This window comes from Monodelphis domestica, chromosome 3 (genome assembly GCF_027887165.1).
Source record: "Monodelphis domestica isolate mMonDom1 chromosome 3, mMonDom1.pri, whole genome shotgun sequence".
Taxonomy (NCBI): Eukaryota; Metazoa; Chordata; class Mammalia; order Didelphimorphia; family Didelphidae; genus Monodelphis; species Monodelphis domestica.
Window position 1 is genome coordinate 137,856,957 of NC_077229.1, and position 21,360 is coordinate 137,878,316.

The 21,360-nt window shown below is 38.1% G+C and overlaps 1 protein-coding gene across 1 annotated transcript in view; it reads left to right on the top strand.

Moving 5' to 3' along the window:
* The window catches only part of LOC100032156 (annexin A13), a 149,938-nt gene that overhangs the window by 85,558 nt on the left and 43,020 nt on the right, over window positions 1-21,360 (top strand). The window contains exon 3 of the mRNA XM_056821036.1: window positions 20,801-20,876. Within this exon, the coding sequence (XP_056677014.1) occupies window positions 20,801-20,876 (76 nt within the window). The remainder of the gene's footprint in view (window positions 1-20,800; window positions 20,877-21,360) is intronic.

Below are 21,360 nucleotides of genomic sequence, written 5' to 3' on the forward strand. Positions count from 1 at the left end.
TACAGATTGTAAGCAAAATAAATCCAAGGTAGTTTTAGAACAGTAGAAGCTAAGAGGATCAGGAAAGATATCAAATAGAAGTTGGCACTGGAGTGAGTATTTAAGGAAACCAGGAATTCTCAAAGGTAGAAGGAAAGAGGTAAACATCCAGGACACAAGGAACAGCCAATGAAGAGGCACTGAGACAAAAGGTAGAGTATTGTGTGAGAGGCACAGCAAGTAGGCAGACAAAGCTGGACCTGGAGAATATTGTATAAGTGTATTAGAAAGGTTAAGGAGTCAGGATACGAAGGGCAGAAGCTGCAAGTGGACTAGTAACCTGGTGTTCCTGGTTTCTAGATTGTGAGAAAATTTTTTCTTTATATTAAATGTAAATCTGTCTTCTGGTAACTTTCATTTTATCCCAGAGTCATGGTAAGGAACACTTAATGAGAGGGAAAGAATTTGGAACTCGACTTTTTTTAAACGTCAAAAACAATTATTTTTACAAGAAATTAGGGGAAAATAAAATATTATTTAAAAACAAACAAAATAAATAAGACCCAAAGGAAAGAATCTCCATGCAAATGAAAGAGATAGGGTCCAAGTCATAAACAAATAAAGTGAAAAGGGTGCTATACCTGGAGAAGACAGAGTTCATAGATTTACTAAAGAGCTAAGAGAAAAGTAGGGATAAGTGGGCAAGTGGATAGAGAGCAGGACTGGAGATGGGAGTTTCTGGGTTCAAATCTGGCCTCAGATACTTCCTAGCCATGTGACCCCTGGGCAAATTACTTAATCCCAATAGCCTAATCCTTACTATAATTCTACCTTGAAACTGATACTTAGGATCAATTCTAAAACAGAAGGTAATAAGTAAATCAAGCCCTAATTTGTAGCATTTGCTGACTTCTGAAGTAGAAATGCTCACACTAAAAATTTTACAATCTGTTTTCAGGATAGAGGTTTACCAGACTTGGAGAAGCTGCAAGTCAGAGTCCATCAGGCAGGTGGATGGTGATGTTAGCATGGCTGAGGTCAAAACTGAGTTCATTTTTAAAAGAGATCAATTGAAGAACATAATAGGGACTGAGATGTCAGGGTCCCCAATGGACACATCTAAGATTCGTCCAATAAATATAGAGCAGCTGCCTCAGGATGGGTTTCAGCAGAGCTCACTGCCCATGTCCTGGTTTATATGATCAACTTTAATTCTGCTCCATCTACACGGGGCCATGTTACTTTCAGAGGTCTAGATCACTATCTGCATGTGTACACTGCTGATGGGCTATAAGAAATGTTTCCTTCCCAAATCCACTTAACCTCTACGAGTCTCAATTTCTTTCTTTGTATAGAGTGATAAGGTCAAGCCTTGCTTGCCAACTCTGTATTTTTCCACTGATCCTAGATGAGAAATTACATTAGAAATTACGTTTCTTTTTTGGCCTTTGCTATTTGATAAGCAGTCTATAAAGATAGACTCTTTTGGAGAAACCTTTCTAATGATTTCTGAACTGCATTTTTGGAGAACTCCTGCGTGTCCCTGCCCACCCAAGCTTTCTATCCTTCCAAGAATGGGCTGAGCTTGAGCTTTGTCCATGAGACAAAACTAATCCTTCATTCATCAATTCCCTGAGACATAAGGTATAGAGATTAGACTGAAAAAGTCTATGAGATCAGGGCCTTGCTTATGGAAGGCTGACCATAGCTAGAATGGCATAATATAATGGGAGATGGTTTGACTATATTTAAAATACAGTTGCTCAGGACACCAGGATTTGGTATAAAAACACATGCCCTACCCCAAAGAACTCAGACTGAGATAATGAGGGTTCAAAGGAAATTTCAATTTTTAGTAATATTTGTGCCAATCCCCAAACAGAACTTTCTAGAAGACCTCTTTGGAGGAACTCCAGCCAATCTGTTTCCAAAGGTCTCATAAACCTTGAGGAAATAGTACTTTTTATAAATCTAAATAACCACAGCATTCAAAACAATACTGAAAATTAATAGTACACTGTGGGCTAAAATTTACACATCCAATCCAGTGATCAAGCATTTTATTTATCAAGCACCTACAGTGTGGAAGTCACTGTGCTTTAGTGATACAGTGCCTGCCCTCAAGAAGCTTATATTCTACAGAGGATCTCAACAATGAATAGATTAGTATATAAGAATGAGTATTTGAGGAGACAGTACACACATATACATACATGTACACACAATGCATATATATAGAAGAGCACTAAGGGCTAGGCAATTGGGGTTAGGTGACTTCTCCAGGGTTACACAGCTAGTCTGAAATCTTTTTAATGATTATCTCATTTGATCCTCACAACAACCTTGGGAAATAAGTTTCATTATCTCCATTTTATAGATGAGGAAACTGAGGCAAACAGAGGCTAAGTGACTTTCCCAGGATTATGCAACTAGGAAGATTTATTATACACATGCACATCTGTGTATATATACAATTTGTATGCATAGACCTTAAAAATCTACAGCCAGAGGTCATTTAGGCCCTTTATTTTGCATTTGAGGAAACTGATACTCAGGGGTGATCAAGTGACTTACCAAGGTTAGAGAAGAGATAGAGCCAAAATTTATACTCTAGTCTTGTGACTCTAAGTTCAATATTCTTTCTATTATGATAAACCTTATTCAGAGAAGTCAGAGGAAAAAATAAAAACACAATGTTCCTCATAGACAGCAAAGAAATAGTATAGCTACATCAAGAGAGAGAGAGAGAGAGAGAGAGAGAGAGAGAGAGAGAGAGAGAGAGAGAGAGAGAGAGAGAGAACAGAGACAGAGACAGAGAATCTACCAGTGTAGAGTGAAGCCAAACCTATTTTATTTGTGCTTCAGACTTTAAAAAAAAATCCAACCTCATTTGGACTATAGACCAGAAATCATGGCCCATTATGGGGTGTTACAAGGTCTCAGAGAGTTATCTTTGCAAAGAGTGGGCCAGCCAAAGTCTCAAGACTCAGTAGAGAGAGTTTTCATGAATGACCAACTAGGTCCCGCGCCCCAGCCCTACATCACCCTCTCCTGGAAAAATATGGAAAGTGTACAAAAGACTAGCCCATAACCTTGGGCTCTCTGGGGCAGGGTGATTCTAACAAAGCCCACGAAAATAGTCAGTTGTCACAATTGAGTCATTATGATGCAGTGGGAAGAACACTAGATTTGGAGACAGAAGACTTAGGATAGAATTGCACAATTTTTTAAAATGTCTACTTGTTTTATTTTGAAATTTCTTGAAAGTCTCTGTTTTTATAGGAATATATTCTTTCTCTTGCCCTCCCCAGCAAGTCATTCCAACTAAAAAAATAACTATTAAAGGGCAAAAAAATTGACAAAATGAATCAACACATCAAGTGGTTTTGATACAGTGTCTTGCCAATAAGCATTTATTATACACCTACTATTTGCCAGGTACTGTGCTAAGTGCTGAGTATACAAAAAAAAAAAAAGATAAAGTTAGTCCCTGAGTCCAAAGAGCTCACAGTTTTAGTGGGAAATACAACACATAATTATGTACAAATAAGGTGCAAATGGGATAAACTGGAGATAATCTTAGAAGGAAGGCAATAGCATTCCCATCATGCTCCACTTCTACACAGAAAAAGAGGTTATTTTCACACCTCATTTCCAGGAAACAGGAACGATCATTATTATTATACAATGAGTTGTTGGCTTTCAGTTTTGTTTTGCTACTATCTTTCCACTTAGTTATCATGTATGTTGTTTAGCTGGCCCCATTTCAGCCTGCAACAATTTATATAAGTCTTCTCATGCTGTCTGAATTCTTCATACTCTTCGCTGCACATTCATGCACCATAATCTTTTCATGATTGCCTGATGGATGAGCACCTACTTTTTATTTCTGGTTCTTTTATTTATTTATTTTTAACCAACCTAAGATACTTCCTAGCCTTGTGACCCTGGACAAGTCACTTAACCTCTGTTTGCCTCAGTCTTCTCATATGTAAAATGGAGAGGATAGCACTTATTTCCCAAAGTTGTTGGGAGGTTCAAATGAGATCATCATTAAAAAAAGTTTAACCTAGCTGGGTAATCCTGGGCAAGTCACTTAACCACCATTGCCTAGTCCTTACCACTTTTCCAACAATTAGTATTAAATCTAAGTTAGAAGGTAAGGGTTTTGTTGTTGTTGTTTTTAAGAATTTAGCACAAGTAGGCACTATATAAATGTTAACTATTAGCTATTATTAAGCCAGATCCATATTTTAATTTATTTTGGGAGCTTCTGGATGTGAAACTTCCTCTTACAATGCAAATTAACACCTTCTTTGCCACTCAAAGTCTTTTAGAAGTTGCCTGGGGCCCGAAGAGGTTGTGACTTACTCCTGATGCCTCAGAGGCAGGACTTGAACCCAAGTCTCCCTAACTCCAAGGCCAATTCTCCATCCACAGTGCCATGATGCTTCTTTACTATCACAAAAATTCTACCATTAATATTTTGGTATAGATAAGATATGTGTATCTTTGACTTCCTCAGGGGGGCTTCCAGCTCTGGTACTTGTTGGTGAGGTAATCTTGGGGAAGAAATTGTGCCTCTGAGTCTCAGTGCCCTTGTCTATAAAATGAAGAGTTTGATAAACCAGATTCTGAGCTTCCTTTCAGGCTCATATTCTTTGTTCTAGTGCCTTTGTTTTTTTAATCCTTACCTTCTATCTTAGAATCAATATCGCATATTGGTTTTAAGGCAGAAGAAGAGTAAGGGCTAGTCAATGAGGGTTAAGTGACTTGCCCAGGGTCACACAGTTCAGAAGTGTCTGAGGTCAGATTTTAACCCAGGACCTCCCCGTCTCTTGGCCTGCCTCTCAATCTACTGAGCCATCTTCATGTTCCCAGCTCTAGTGCCTTTAACACATAGTCCAAAATAACTACAGAATCATTTAATTTTGCACGTTGGATTTTCGGGTTTTCATTTGTTCAGAAACTTTCTGAATTAACCACTGTCTAGTCTTGCTGCATCTCTTGTCCCACTTTCCTGCAAACTCTGTTCCCCAGACAATTCTATAAAAACTGCATTTCCAAGATTAGACAATGCACCAGAGAGAATCTTCCGGTAATACTTTGCTGCCATCCATCTGGTAGAGATTTCCTGGAAACTTACTAGGATTGATTGATTTGACTGTGTCTTCTGCTATACACAGGACATGGATGTTCATCACATTAGAGCTGAGTTTCCCCTCCACTGATGATATGCAAATTACATGATACTTACACTGCAAGTGATCTTTTCATTTGGGTGATAACACTTTACTGCTTCACAGAAACCCACTGCATTCTCATTCTCTTCTAAGCCACAAACTCGATTCAACAGGCATTCATAAAGCTCTTGCTAAGGACTAAGCAGCTAGATGGTTCAGAGTGTGGACCTGGAGTCAGGAAGATACCTTCCTGAGTTCAACTCTGATTACAGATACTGACTAGCTCTATGACTCTGGACAAGTCACTTATCCTTGTTTGCCTCAGTTTCCTCATCTATCAAATGAGCTGGAAAAGGAAATGGCAAATCATTTAAATATCTTTGCCAAGAAAACCCTAAATGGAGACATCAAGACTCAGGCATGACTGAAACAACTGAACAACACCAGATAGTGTTAGTGTTTTAAGTGCTGAGAAAATGAAAAATAAAACTGAAAGCACCTGCCTTCAAGAAGTTGACTTTCTAATGGAGGGGGATTCCACTTGTATACCAATAAGCAATATAGAGTCTGTACAAAGTGAATCAAGGTGGAAGGTGGCCAGGTGACTCAGTGGGTTGAGATCCAGTCTAGAGATGGGAGGTCCCAGTTTCAAATCTGGTCTCAAATACTTTCTAGTTGTGTGATCCTGGGCAAGTCACTTAACCCTAATTGTCTAGCCCTTACCACTCTGCTGCCTTGGAACCTCTACTTAGTATTGATTCTAAGAAAGAAGTAAGAGTTTAAGAGGAAAAAATGTGATTGAAAGCCATTGTCGATTTCTGAGAGGAGTGACAAGGTCAAATCCATGTATTGGTCATCAATTTGGTAACTATTTGAAAGCTAGAAGCAAAACCCTTATTATTCCCATGAGACAGGAGATTCAATGGAAGTCTCAATAAGTGATGTGTAAAGAGAAATGAAAATTAGGATTTGAAATTGCCCATAATGATTCCATCCAGAAAACATAGAATTGCAGATCATGGCGTAGTGAAAACAGAGCTGACCTTAGAAGCAGGAAAATCTGGGTTTGAAATTTGCTTCTGGGGCCAGCTAGGTGGCTTAGTGGATAGAGTGCCAAGTCTAGAGTCCAAAGGATTTGGGTTCAAATCTGGCCTTAGAAACTTCCTAGCTTTGTGACCCTGGACAAGTCATCTAACCTCAATTTCCTAGCCCTTACTGCTTCTTCTGCCTTCAAACCAATATTTAGTACTGATTATAAGAGCAAAGATAAGGGTTTTTTTTTTTTTTCAAAAGAAAAGAAAGAAATCTGCTGGACACATTGGTGGTATGACCCTGAACAAGTTATAGGATCACAGACTGGGAGGGGCCTCAGAGGCCACCAAGCCCAAACTCCCCTCTCTTTATAGATGAGGAAATAGGCTAGAAGGCTTTAGTGATGTTCTCAGGATCACATAGCTAATAAATACCTAAAGCTGGATCTGAACCCAAGTATTCCTGAATCTAAGTCCAGCATTCTATCCACTATTCTTCATGGGTGACTCAATACCCCTCTAGGCAAATTTCTAAGCTAGTGAATTCCTCATGGCTATGAAATTTTACTGTCTGTGTACAAGAGTCTATAAGACAGATAAGCTAGATGAACATATTTATATATACATATATAAAATAATAAATATAAACAAATATACATTTATTGAAGCTGGTGTATATACATATAGATAAATGCAAAAGTGAATTTGTAAATACATACTTCCCTGCTGCTACAGTTTCATACTATAAACTTGCCCACATTGTACCTGGCTCCACAAACCCATATTGTTTGACATTTAGCCCAAAGGCTTTGTGCTTCAAAGAAACAAGGGTATTGATTGGCAAACAGAAGGGCTGAAGTCCCAAAGTCAGCTGTCTGTCCTTTCTACACAATGAACAATGGATATGGAATGTTGATTCTGTATAAATTGCAGAAAAGTTTGTTACAAAGCTCATTGGAACAAGCTATTGGGCATTTCTTACACAAACCCTATGTGTCATTAGTGAATACATCCATTGTGCATGCAGTGCTGGCCACACAAAGAGGAAAATTCCAAATGCATTTCTTCTTCTCTTTCCCCCTCCCCTTTTAGACAGATCACGTGGCTTCTTTATCCGGAAAGCAAACATCTCGCCATTATAAGGAACAAGAATGAATTCTGTTCTCAAAAGTATTATAATTTCTGCACAAGGGAAAGAAAATCAAGAAGGTACCCAGTTCTCATGAAAATGGGAAAGTGATTCCAAACTTCCCCCAGGACTGATAAAAATCCTTGGAATGTATATTTCTATTTTTTTAAACCTTTACTTTCCACCTTAGAATCAATACTGTGTATTGCTTCCAAGGCAGAAGAGCAGTAAGGGCTGGGCAATGACTGGGCAATGGGGGTTGACTTGCCCAGGGTCACCCAGCTGGGAAATGTCTGAGGTCAGATTTGAACCCAAATCCTCCTATCTCTGGCCTGTCAATCCATTGAGCCACCCAGCTGCCCCCATGATGCATATTTCTAAAAAGGATTCTAGCTAAAGAAGGTAGGGGAATGAAAGCTGTTGGTCTCATATCTAAATATATGTGTGTGTGTGTGTGTGTGTGTGTGTGTGTGTCTATATATATATATATCTTTTAAGATAAGCCCATTCTCTTTTTTATTTAATTTTTTATTATAAAGATATTTTAGTTTTCCAATTACATATAATATCAAATTTCTACATAAGTTTTCTGAAGTTGTCTGATCCAAATTGTCTCCCTTCCTTCCCTCCCTCCTCCCAGAGCTGGCAAGCAATTCAATCTGGGTTATACATGTATTACTATACAAAACATATTTCCATATTGTTCATTTTTGTAAGAGAATAATCATATAAAACCCAAACCCCAAACCCAAACCTCAAATAAACAAGTGAAAAACCATGTTCTTTGATCCATATTCTGACTCCAACAGTTCTTTCTCTGGAGTCAGATAGCATTCTTTTTCATAAGTCCCTCAGAATTGTCCTAGTTCATTGTTTTGCTAAGAATGGCTAAGCCTTTTCAATTGATCATTCCATAATCTTGCTGTTTCTATACAGTGTTCTTCTGGTTCTGCTTATTTCACTCTGCATCAGTTCAAGTAAATCTTTTCATTTATTTCTGAAATTATCCTAAATTCATTCTCTTAATCTAAATTAGAGGGTCCTTCACCTAAAGTCTGTAAATGTATTTGTATTTTTAAAAAATATTTGGATAATTGCATTTCAATATAATTGGTTTCCTTTGTAATCTTATATATTTTATTTTGCATATGTAAAATTTTTTTTCTGAGAAGACATCCATAGGCTCCACTAGACTGTCACAAAGGGTGCAGGACACCAAAAAACAAAACAAACAAAAAAAAAAACAAAAAACATGAACTAGGAATTAATTTACTGGTCACTTGAGAGGCAGTGTGGTATCGAGGAAAGAGTACTAATTAGGCTTAAAACCCAAAGACTTGGGTGTGAATCCTGAATTTTCCACTTTGAGCATGTCATAAAGAGTCTAACCACAGTTTTCTCATTTGTAAAATAGAGAGATAAATATAAGACTATTTGCTCTACGTATTTCATGGGGATGTTATGATGAAAGCGTATGATATACAGTGATCCAAGATAATTCCTAAAGACTTTGATGAGAAATGCTGTACACCTCAAAAGAATTAATATAGGATGAATACAGATTGAAGCATACATTTTAAACTTTATTTTTCTTGTTTTTTTTTTTTTTTTGCCCGTGTTATCTTTTACAACATGGCTAATATGGAAATATGTTTTATGTGCTTTTACATGTATAATCTGTATCAAATTGCTTGCTTTTCCAAGGGGGAAGGAGGAAAATAATTTGGAATTCAATTTAAAAAAAGAAATGCTAAAAATTTAAAAATAAAATAAATGCTTTTAAACAGAAAGTGTATTGTAAACTGGAAAACACTACATGAACATGAGTTAATCAAGACAGAACTACCAATGAAAACTTGAGCCTTAGAAAGACAAGCTGGATATATTCAGTGGGTTTATCCCAAATATATTTATATGAAACAAGATAACTGCTTCAAATATTTCAAAGGCTATCATGTGGGAGAAAGAGTAGATTTGCTGTGTGTTGTACTAGAGCAGAGAATAGGAGCCAATGTATGGAAGCCACAGTGGGACAGACTAGGTATTACTCAACCTTAGAAAGAACTTCAGAACAATTTGTGGACCAAAAGTGGAAGGGGCTGTTTCATGAGGTACTGAGTTCCTCATAAGATATTATTTTGAGTTCCCTGGCTATTCTGTTTGCCCTCTCCTGCAGGCACTCTGATTTGTTAGTTTCCCTTGAAATGTCGTGCCCTGAACTGAATGCAATAAGACTATCACTTCCCTTGCTCTGAACATTATATTAGTGTAGCTTAGGAGCCTTTTTTAATGACCGCTGTGTTGCAACTGAAATGCCACTTCTCACACCATCTTTTGTGATTCCAGCCTCTATGGTCCTCCCCTTCAATAACAATCTTCCTCCTTGAAACTCACCTAGGACTTTGATTTGCCCTCTTTCTAGAAAGGCAATTATAATGTAATGTGTCTGACCTCTAGAGGGAGCTTGTGAGCAAGACTAGGGATCTTCTAACCTCAAGTGTTAACTAGTCTAATCAGTGCCTTAATAAAGCTGGTGCCTATTCACTAGAAGTTTGAGGGAAACCAATTACCCAAATCCTCTTAAATTAAAAATAGTGGCTTTCTCCCCTCTACGCCATCACAGCTCTCTAGGTTCAGAGTTTAGGGGTATATGTATTAGTATTAAGGTACCTCTGGATTCATGTATACCCCACAAGGCTTTCTGGGAAGGGGAGGAACATAATCTATTTCTTTATCTTTCTGACTCTGTCTGTCCCTGTCTGTCTGTTTGTGTGCTCTCTCACTCTCTATCTTTGTTTCTCTGTCTCTATCACTGTCTCCTCCAGTTTGCATAAAAAGGAAAACAGTTTCTCACCTTTTTAAAGAAAGATTTCCTTTCTCTCTCTCCTTTCTCTCTCCTTCCTAGAGACTCTAAGCATACCTTGTACTAGAACCATAAATTTAAAACTGGTGGAGGCCTTAAAGATAATCTAGTCCGACCTCACCATTGCTATGATGGTAAATCTATTTGTAATACAAAGAAACTGAGGCTGAGAGGAAAGATGACTCATTAAAGGTCACACAAAAGAATCAGAATTTTAACCCAGAAATTTAACTCTGACTCTAAACTTAGTGCTCTCTCTAGCATACCAGGCTACTAATCCTAGATAAATTACTAATTACCTATATGAACTTCTTTGAGGTCCTCCCCTATCTGAGCCTCAGTTTTCTCTGTAAAATGTAGAAGTTGAACTAGATGACCTCTAAGGTCACTTCCAGCTCTAATGACTATGGATGGCTGATCTTCTATAAGCAAAAAATGCTGAGAAAACAATGCCCATACTTTATATGTCTGGATAGAAACAAAGAAGCTCCAAGTCCAAGAGTAATAACTACTAAGAATTAAAAATCCTAGTTCACTCATTAGCTAATTGGATGCCATTAGACCAGTCACTGAAACATGAAAAATGGAAAGCATTGACCATGGCAATAGCCTAGTTTGATTCTGAAAATTATCATTTTTTAAAATTCTAGCTTTATTTCTCCAATTCTCCAATCTTGACCAACTATTCCCTAAGATTAGAATACATTCTCTCTTTCCACCTCACATTCATTTGCTCTCAGCTTTTTTACCCCACTCTTTCCTTTGATCCCATCACACCAACTTTGTGTCGTACTTATATGTGGACATTCCCCCTTCCCCCTCCTTTTACATATACAATAAGAATCTCTTTAAGTGGAGAGGCTGACTTTTTTAAATCTTGGTATTCTCCACACTTAGGTAAGTACCTTATAAATAGTGAACTTTGAAAGTGTTTGGTGAATTCAATTAGTCAACCTAAACTTGGGAAAAAAGTTCCTCCAGTTTTGAATCAATGCAATATTGTTCTCCCACCATAACCAGACTTGACTTCACCCCCACTTGGGAATTCAAATGCCTTAAAATCACTAAGCAAATGAAATTTCACTTCATTGTCCACACATTTTCCAAATTAGGCTATGGCCTTGCTTGGTGATGTCACATCCTTCTTGGGTATATAGTACTTCCTGTTCCCTTTGCTGTCCTTCTTAGACTAGCAAGTTGAGCACTGTTCCCCACAAAATGAGTAGTGTATACAAAAAGAAAGTAGGGAAGTGATAGAGGTAGCCAGCTTTCGAGAACCCTAGAGAGTCTAGCTATTCTTTGAGTACTTTCTAGTATTGGGTGGCACTAATGATGCTAGAGTGAGGATAGAATTATCATTGATTGAATATATATAGGACTTCCAGGCTAAAATGACCACAGCATAGAAGCAAGGGGGCTTCCTCTCCTCACTACCTACCAATATAAAGTCAAAAGGACAAAAACCAAAATCAGACAAGTGAAGGGGCTCATCTGTAGGGCACAGCCTTGAAGGTAGGCAGGGTTTAGACATTTCCATGCTATAGGGAGGTAAAATTACACCTACCAAAGTGCGAGCTGATCACCCCTCCCCCACTCTGCCTATAGCACTAGAGTCAGAGAGAGCACAAGGCAATTTCTAGGTTCTCGGGGGACTGGCTGAGGACACCACAGGCTTACCCCAGAGAGCAGCAAAACTTGGGAACCCAGAAGGCTGAGGAACATGGAGATTGGGCACAGAGATAGGGCAGAGAGGGGCTGCACACAGCAGACACAGTAGCCTCAGGGCAAAAACCACTCTGTAGCTCAATACATGGAGAGCCTACCCTCCTCGCTCAGACTTCTGACTGGGAAGGGAAGAAAAAACTAACAAAGCAATGATCACCAACACCCAAGAACTACAATCTACAACTACCAAAAAAACAAAAACAAAAATAAGAAAAAGCCTCTGACTGGATAATTTCTGTGGTGAAAAACTCAAGACTACAGAGGAGACAGCAGAGGATGACAAATAAGCAAACACATCCAAACCTCCTCCCCCCCAAATGGAAATTGGTTCTAAGCTCAGATTTGAGATGATGAACCAAGTGAGAAAGATAGAAGAAACTTGGCAAGAAAAGTGGGAAATAGTTCAAAAAGAAAATAACAATTTAAAAGACAATCTCACACTTGGAAAAAGAAGCCTAGAAATCAAATGAAATGATAAGCAAATTGAAGACCAAACTGGAAAGGAAAATCAAAAGATCATAACTGAAAACCAGTCTTTAAAAACTAGAATGGGGGTGGGGGTGGGTGGGCAGCTGGGTAGCTCAGTGGATTGAGAGCCAGGCCTAGAGACAGGAGGTCCTAGGTTCAAATCTGGCCTCAGATACTTCCCAGCTGTGTGACCCTGGGCAAATCACTTAAGCCCCACTGCCTAGCCCTTACCATTCTTCTGCCTTGGAACCAATACCCAGTATTGATTTCAAGACGGAAGGTAAGGATTTTAAAAAAAACAACTAGAATTGGGCAAGTAGAAGCTAATGATCTCACAAGACAACAAGAATTACTAAAGCAAAGTCAAGAGAATGACAAATTAGAAGGAAACATGAAATATCTCATTGAGAAAATGGCTGCCTTGGAAAACGCATCCAGGAGAGACAATTTGAGAATCATAGGCCTACCTGAAAACCTGGAAATAAACAGAAACTATGACATCATACTACAAGAAATTATCCAGGAAAACTGCCCTAATACTCTTGAACAAGTGAATAAAATCGACATTGAAAGAGTCCATAGATCACCCTATACATTAAATCCTCAAAAGACAACTTCCAGGAATGTAATTGCTGAATTCAAGAGCTTCCAAGCTCAGGAAAAAATATTCCAAGAAGCCAGAAAGAGACAATTCAGATATCAAGGAGCACCAATCAGGATTACACAGTATCTGGCAGCCTCCACACTAAAAGACCACAAAGCTTGGAATATGATATTCAGAAACACAAGAGAATTGGGTCTACCTACCCAGGTAGACCTACCCAAGGATCACCTACCCATAAAAATTGATATATATATATATATCTAATATATATATATATCTAATATATATATAAATATATACTTTTAGGGGGAAGTATGGACATTTAACAAAATAGAAGATTTCCAAGTATTTGTAAAGAAAAGACCAGAACTAAACAGAAAATTTGATGTCCAAATACAAAACTTGAGAGAAACATAAAAAGATAAACAAGAAATGGAGGGAAAAAAATTTTAAGAGCTTCAGTAAGGTCAAATTCTTTATACTCTTATATGGAAAAATGATATTTGTAAGTCTCAAAAACTGTATTAACTATCGTAGTAGTTAGAAGAATTATTCATAGGTAGAGGTTGGGATTCTAAGTGGTTTAAGATGATATGTAAAAAAAGAAAGAGGGGGATAGAAAATGGCACCAAGAAAAACTTGAAGGAAGAAGAAAAATAGGATAAATTATACTACATAAAGAGGAGGGGGGGGAATACTATTATAAGAAGGAGAGGAAGAGAATGCTAATAGTTAATACTTAAATCTTACTCTCAGTGGAATCAACTCTGAGAGGGTCAAGAGCATCTAGATCCATTTAGGTATTGAATTCTATCTTACCCTACAGGGAAGTTGAGAGGGGAAAACCTGGGAGGGGGGTGAAGAGGGGACTACCAAAAGGGAGGGAAAAAGAGGGGGAAGAGAATTCAATAGATCCTAAAGAAAAATATAAGGGGAATAAGAAGGGAGAGACTGGGAAGGGAAGTCAAATAATGGTGGGGCTTAGAGGGACTGATTAAAAGCAAAACATTGGTGTAGAAGGAAATAGTGAAAGAAGGAAGGGCAGGACTAGGAGAGGAAATCAAAATGATGGGGAATACACAGGTGGTAATCATAACTCTGAATGTGAATGGGATGAACTCACCCATAAAATGGAAGCAAATAGCAGAGTAGGTCAGAAACCAAAATCTTACCATATGTTATATAGTGGGTTGGGGGGCTGGCCTGCAGCCCTCCCACAAAAGGAAAGATAGAAGGTTGACCTTGGGGAAGGACTGAAGCCAAGGAGATGGATAAGAAGCAGGCAGACACTCACGTAGTATTTAACAAATGAGCTCCACAGAACAAGCCCAGCTACATAACCTCACGAGGACCTGAGACCATTAAGTAGCTCTAAATTAACAACACGTGGTTACAGGAGTATAGAGATTAGCTGAGAGGAAAACCCGGTCCAGACCACTCCGGCTTGAGGTTAGGATGATAATAAGAAAAGGTCTTTAGAGAAAGAAAGAGAGATAGGGAAAGGAAGTTAAAGATAAGCTTGGCCAGAGACTAAGCTCCAGGAAAGACAGAGACAGGTGAGAGGTGATGCGGTAAGAGGGCTGGGTCTCTGTGGAGCTCCTATTTATTATTATTGAGATGCAAATGTACACAATACATATTGGTGAATACTTAGTGTATTGCCATTGGTCAATTGTATATTACTATAAGGTATAGGTGTGGTTTGTCTCAGCCAGGTGAGCACAAAGAAACCTGATTTCACGCCTAATCCTGGGGGATGCTGGGATCAAGGGTCAAAGGCTTTACTTGCCATGCGCAGGACTGAGTATGCGTTCTCCTAAGACAATCTTTACATTTTAACTATTTCTCTTGTCCATAGATAGGTGTGGACTGCTACATGTTATCGACAAGAAACACACATGAGGCCAGTAGACACACACAGGGTAAGGGTAAAAGGCTGGAACAAAATCTATTGGGCAACAACTGAGAAAAAGAAGGCAGGAATAGCAATCATGATATCTGACAAAGCCAAAGTAAAACTAGATCTGATTAAAAGAGATAGGGAAATCAATTACATCCAGATAAAAGGCAGTATAGACAATGGGGAAAATAGACAAATACATCCAGATAAAAGGCAGTATAGACAATGGGGAAATTTTAACACTCAACATGTATGCACCAAATGGTATAGCATTCAAATTTTTAAAAGAGAAACTACTGGAGCTTAAGGAAGAAATAGATAGTAAAACTATACTAGTGGGAGACCTCAACATTCCTCTATCAGATCTAGATAAATCAAACCAAAAAATAAATGAGAAAGAGGTAAGAGATGTGAATGAAAAATTACAGTTAATAGATATATAGGGAAAAAAATAGGGACAAAAAGAAATATACCTTCTTTTAAGGAGCACATGGTACATTTGCAAAGATTGGCCACATACTAGGGCATAAAAACATGGCAAATATGTAAAAGAGGAGAAATAATAAATGCAACTTTTTCAGATTATAATGCAATAAAAAATAATTAGTAAGGGTACATGGAGAGGCAAATAAAAATTAATTGGACATTAAATATGATTCTTCAAAATCAGTTGGTTAAAAAACAAATCATAGAAACAATAATTTCATTGAAGAGAATGACAATGAGGAGACATCATATTAAAATCTATGGGATGTAGTCAAAGCCATACTCAGAGGGAAATTTATATCCCTGAGTGCATATGTTAACAAATCAGGAAGGGAAGAGGTCAATGAATTGGGCACACAAATTAAAAAACTAGAAAGAGAACAAATTAAAAATCTCCAGCTAAAAACTAAATTAGAAATCCTAAAAAAATAAAGAATTACCATTGATTGGTCCTTATTTTTGAATATGACAAAACTTGTACCTTGACTTGTTCAGGGTGATACATTTAACTACAAGGGGGTGCTGAGGACCATTTAACTGTTCATATCTCAGAAAGCTGGCTACCTTTATCACTTGCCTCCTTTCTTTTTGTATGCAAACTAATTTTGTGGGTAAGTGTTCATTCATCTTATTACTGTATGGGTATCATCCAAATGAATTTATTCAATTAAACTCTTCTTCTCTCAATTAAAACCTTCTTTTCCTGTTGAATTTCCTTTCAGTCACTAGCATAATTTAATGGAGGCAATCACATAAGCCTGGGTGAATGTTTAGAGTTCTTTTCTCATATGCAGAAAAACTTATGGAATAAAATAAAATTAAATTAAAACAGCTGAACTCCTACAGAATGGAAATATGACACAGGAATAAAACATGAACTTTGTTTTCCAAACCTAAGTAGCCCAGAATTAATCTGTAGGAACACAATAAAGCAGGGAATTTATAGAGCCAGCCCAAACTGAGTCTACAGAGATGATTGTTAATTTTTTTTTTAAAGTGAGCATTTACAACTCTGAAATTGGAAAAGGCTGCAAATCAAGGATTAATTTTTTTTGTATTATTGATTATCTAGTCTTAAGAAAGTAATGGGAAACTGTTAATAATTCATATTGAACTTAAAGGTTTGTCCTGTGTACATTTTTTTCAGAGAGCTGGTTGTTAAATATTTATTAGCATTCCCTTCCCTCAAACCCACAAGTTCATGTACATAGTTCAGGAGCCTATTCAGGCTTTTCCCCATTGATCTAATTAGTACTTTCAATGTTTTGGTTTTCTTTTCCCTACTCACTATCTGCCAAAGGGAGATATCCAATTAGTTGAGGAACTCAGGATCCAGGATATTGTTTCTTTCTTGAACTTCTTTCCCATCATTCCCATTGCTGGCTGTTCTATTGTGTCTGGATCTGATCTCTTGGGCTGGTTCTTCATTCACCTGGCTTATTGGTTAAATTGTATAGGATCTGTATCCTAGCTTTCCCTCTTTCTGGCCACCAGGTCTGCTTTCACTTCTAACCCTTTTGGCATACTCCCTCTCCACTTTCACCCCTAAGTCATCTTATATGCAGTGCTCAGATCTCAAGTCTAACCTTACCATTCCAAAAGAGAAAAGGTCTCAATATTGAGCATCAGGGAAGAGAGTTACATAATGCTGCTAAATATTGGATCATGGATTTAAATCCAAATCTCCTTCTAAAGTCTACTTTTTTTTCTGTTAACCAAACCTTTGTGTCCCCTTCTCCTGGGGCCATCAACAAAGCCCATATTGCACAACCCATAGGCATTTGTTTCCTCTGCTTCTACACAAAGGCAAACTCAGTGTATTCTAGAACCCAAGTATAATCACTGACCTTAACTTCTCCAACTCTCCATTTTCTTACTTGTTTGATGGGCATAGCAACAATCATTTCATTTGTCTCTTGCCAAACATAACAAATAATTATAGCTGACATTTATATAGTACCTTCATGTTATAAAATATTTTGCATACCTCCTCTCCAAAATTTTGTGGGTTAGGCAGAACTGACATTATTTCCCCTATTTTACAGATGATGAAACTGAGACTCAAAAGGTTTTACTATTTTGAAAAAATACAAATAGTGAAAAACTATACAGTTTCCCTCTTCAATGGAGTACAAAATACTCTTCATTAGTTTACAGAAGTACTTAATTATTAGTGAGGAGCATTTGGCAGAGTCCTTACTTTTTGGTGGCAAAATTTAGATTCTAGGTCACCAGATGAATCTGATCTAGTAAAAAAAAAAAACTATCCCTTTCCTCATCCTACTCTCTTGCTCCTTTTCATGATCTTGGTCTAGAATCACCTTCTCACAACAGAGAAAAGGATAATTTAAATTTTTGTTGTCCCTTGGACAACGTTTTTTCTTGCAGTCAAGAAGCATGGATTAGCCAAACAAAAAGAATCAGAACTGGAGGACACTGGCCTATTGTCCTCTCTCACTAATGAAAAGAAAATGCCTAGTGGTGGTGGTAGAAATGTGACAGTCACTCATTCCCACCCCTCTCCCTCTATTCCCCATTGGTCAGACAGATTGAACTAAAAGATCAGGTCTCCATTCTGTAGCAGTCAGCCTTACACCAACTGACCTGAAGACTGAACTAAAGTTCATTCTGCTAAGACCTTGTCACTGCCTACAGCCACAAATTAATATATTTGTGGGTGGGGAGAATGGAAACTGAGGGAAAATGGGTAAAGAGGAGAGAGAGAGAGAGAGAGAGAGAGAGAGAGAGAGAGAGAGAGAGAGAGAGAGAGAGAGAGAGAGAGAGAGAGAAAGGAATAAAGACTCAGAGACAAGGAGTTAAAAAACATGAGCTCCATCATGCGTGCTCCTCTGATGGTATTGAGAGAGAGTGATCTGCACATGTCCCCATCCTTTTATTGGAGAATTTAGGAATGTGGAGTGGGAGGCTGCTAATGAACATGTGATATGGCATAGGTTTTAACATTGGTTTAATTGACAATCACTTAATCAAAGAGGAGGAGGTTAATCAAACATGTGACTTGGTAAGGAGTGTGGTCTAATAAGAAGATAGCTAGTACCCTTTGGCAACTTACACCTGACCCAGGAATTCTTTTGACCTTTGGACTGAAGATATGGAAATACAATGATCAATAAGTAACATGACCATGTGTCTGGTATATGAGTACTTAGGTTACAATATCTATACATCAATAATACTTCCAACATGAGAATTTATCTGGGATGTGACAGACCTCATTGTTTCCAGTGGTTTACCTGAATCTTCTCTGTGGTCAACTTTAGTCAGTCAATCAATAAGCATTTGTTAAGCACCTTCTGTGTCCCACTACCATCCTAAGAGCTGGGGGTGCAAAGAAAGGCAAAAAACAGTCCCTGTCCTCAAGATATTTACAATCTAAAGGGCACACAACACACAAATAACTATGTACAAGCTAGATATAAGATAAATCAAAGACAATAAAAAGTGAAAGGTATTAGACTTAAGGGGGATCAGAAAAGGCTTCTTGTAGAAGGTAGAAGTAGTTGGGACATGAAGGAAACCAGAGCAACCAGGAGGTAGAATTGAGGAGAGACCACATTTCAGACACATGGGGACAATCACTGAAAATGTCCAGAAACAAGAGATGGAACGTCTTGTATGAATAACATCAAGAAAGTCATTGTCATGAAGTCACAGAATTCACGACATGCAAGACAAAAATGACATGTTCTTAGATTTTGATTGTGATTAATCTGGGGGTTTTAGTAGACTGTAAGCTCAATCAGTGTAAACTGACTTTGAGACAAAGAAACCCCAAAAAGCAAGTATGGCTTCAGGCTATGTTAAAAGAGGTACAACTTCCAGAAATAAGAAGATGATGGTCCCACTATACTTTGCCCTCATCAGACCACACCCAGAGTGTCATGTTCAGTTCTGGGCACCACGGTTTGGAAAAGACACTGGGCAGGGGGGCAGCTGAGTCACTCAGTGAATAGAGCATCAGGCCTGGAGTTGAAAGTTCCTGGGTTCAAATTTGGCTTCAGACACTTCCTAGATGTGTGACCTTGGACAAATCACTCAAACTCATTTGCCTAGCATTATTACTAGGACAGAAAGTAAGGACTTTGATTTTAAAAAAAAGACATTGATAACTTGATTAGAGTCCAGAAAGGGGCAATCAGAATAGTGCAGGGTTTTGAGTTTCTGATGACCAACTGAAGGAAATTAAAGAGAGGGCTGGGGTGGTGGATGTGATGTATCAGCAGTCTTTAAATACATAAAAAGCCTCATGAGGAAGACTATCAGGAGAAACTCATTTGTTGGGGCCCTGAAGGAAAACCTAGAAAGGAAAATACAAAGAAGCAAATTTGAGCTTGAGACAACAAAAAAATTTCTGAGGCAATAGAAGTAGGCTAGTGTAGAAAAGACTGCCTTGGAAAGGGTGGGTTCCCTGCCACTGGAGGTCTCTGAGCAAAGGTTGCATAACCACTGCTAGGTAATATTGTAGAGAGGATTCTTTGGGGGTACAGTGGGGGGACATATAGTCCCCTCTAACTCTGAAATTCTGTGATTTTTCAATGCTTATCTTAAAGTCAGGAGGTTCATGTTCAGACTCTGCCACTAATGCACCTTGTGACCCTGGACAACCCACCTAATTTCGTCAAGTCTCAGTTTCCTTGCCTAAAAATTGAGAATAATTATACTTGCATATCAGGCTTGGTGCAAATAGAATCACAAATTTAGAACTGGAAGGGACTTCAGAGGTCATCTTGTTCAATCCTCCTTTTACAAATAAAGAAACTGAGACCCTGAATGATTAAGATTTGCAGCAGTAGCTTAGTAGATCCCTGATTTGCAAATTGAATATTGAAATATTGAGTCTGTATTCATGAATGTAATAAAAATATTTTTTGCATGATGTAAAATGGTTACATTAAATTATAAGGGAAGATATTCTTTGAGACTTCTAGTAATGAAAAGATAATTTATTATTATTATTTTCATATTTATTAAATTATTAATTTATTTTATCATATTTTACTATAAAATAAAAACATAATATAATCACTTATCAAGCCTGTTTGAGCATGTGAAAATGAAGTAGTGGCTGTTGCTCCCCAGAATGACTGCCTAATCACTTTCTAGGCACTCCTCCTTTCATCAGAAGGCATACAGTTAAGAATGACTCTCTTTTAGGGGGCAGCTGGCTAGCTCAGTGGATTGAGAGTCAGGCCCACAGACGGGAGGTCTTGAGTTCAAATTTGGCCTCAGATGCTTCCTAGCTGTGTGACCCTGGACAAGTCACTTGATCCCCATTGCCTAGCCCTTACCACTCTTCTGCCTTAGAACCAATACACAGCATTAATTCTAAGATGAAAGGTAAGGGTTTTTTGTTTGTTTTTTTTAAAGAATGACTCTCTTTTGTACTAAGTCTTTTTCCTTATTTTTTCCAGACCACTCCCATATCTGAACGTCAATTTGATGCTGTTCAAGATGCCAAGAAGCTGAACAAAGCCTTCAGGGGAATTAGTATGGAAACCATTTTACATTTGTTCATTTCCATTTTGAAAGATTTCCCCATCGCCCTGCTTCTGTCACCTTCTTAGCTCATTCTGAAGTCATTCCTTTCTAGCCAAGGTTGGCATCTTCCCTAGAGCTCACCCACCAAAACCAGGTCACGTGTACTGAGGACTCTGCCAATAGACCAATTTCACAAATTGACAAAATTCACAAATAATCCTCCTTGTTGCCACTGCCTTGATCCCCCCAAGTAGGTGGTGAAGGTGGTCGCTGTGGGGCTCTCTTTGTAGATAAGAAAGCGGAGAACCCCAGAGGTTAAAGAACTCACCCAAGATTGCATGTCTGGAAAGTGATGGAGGAATCTGTCACATAGTGAGAGCTAAGCCATATGTTTAATTGTATTCAACAAGCATTTGCTAAGCCCCTACTATGTGTTAGGCACTGAGCCATACAAAAGAGGAAAAAGACAGTCCCTGCCCTCAAGGAGTTTACA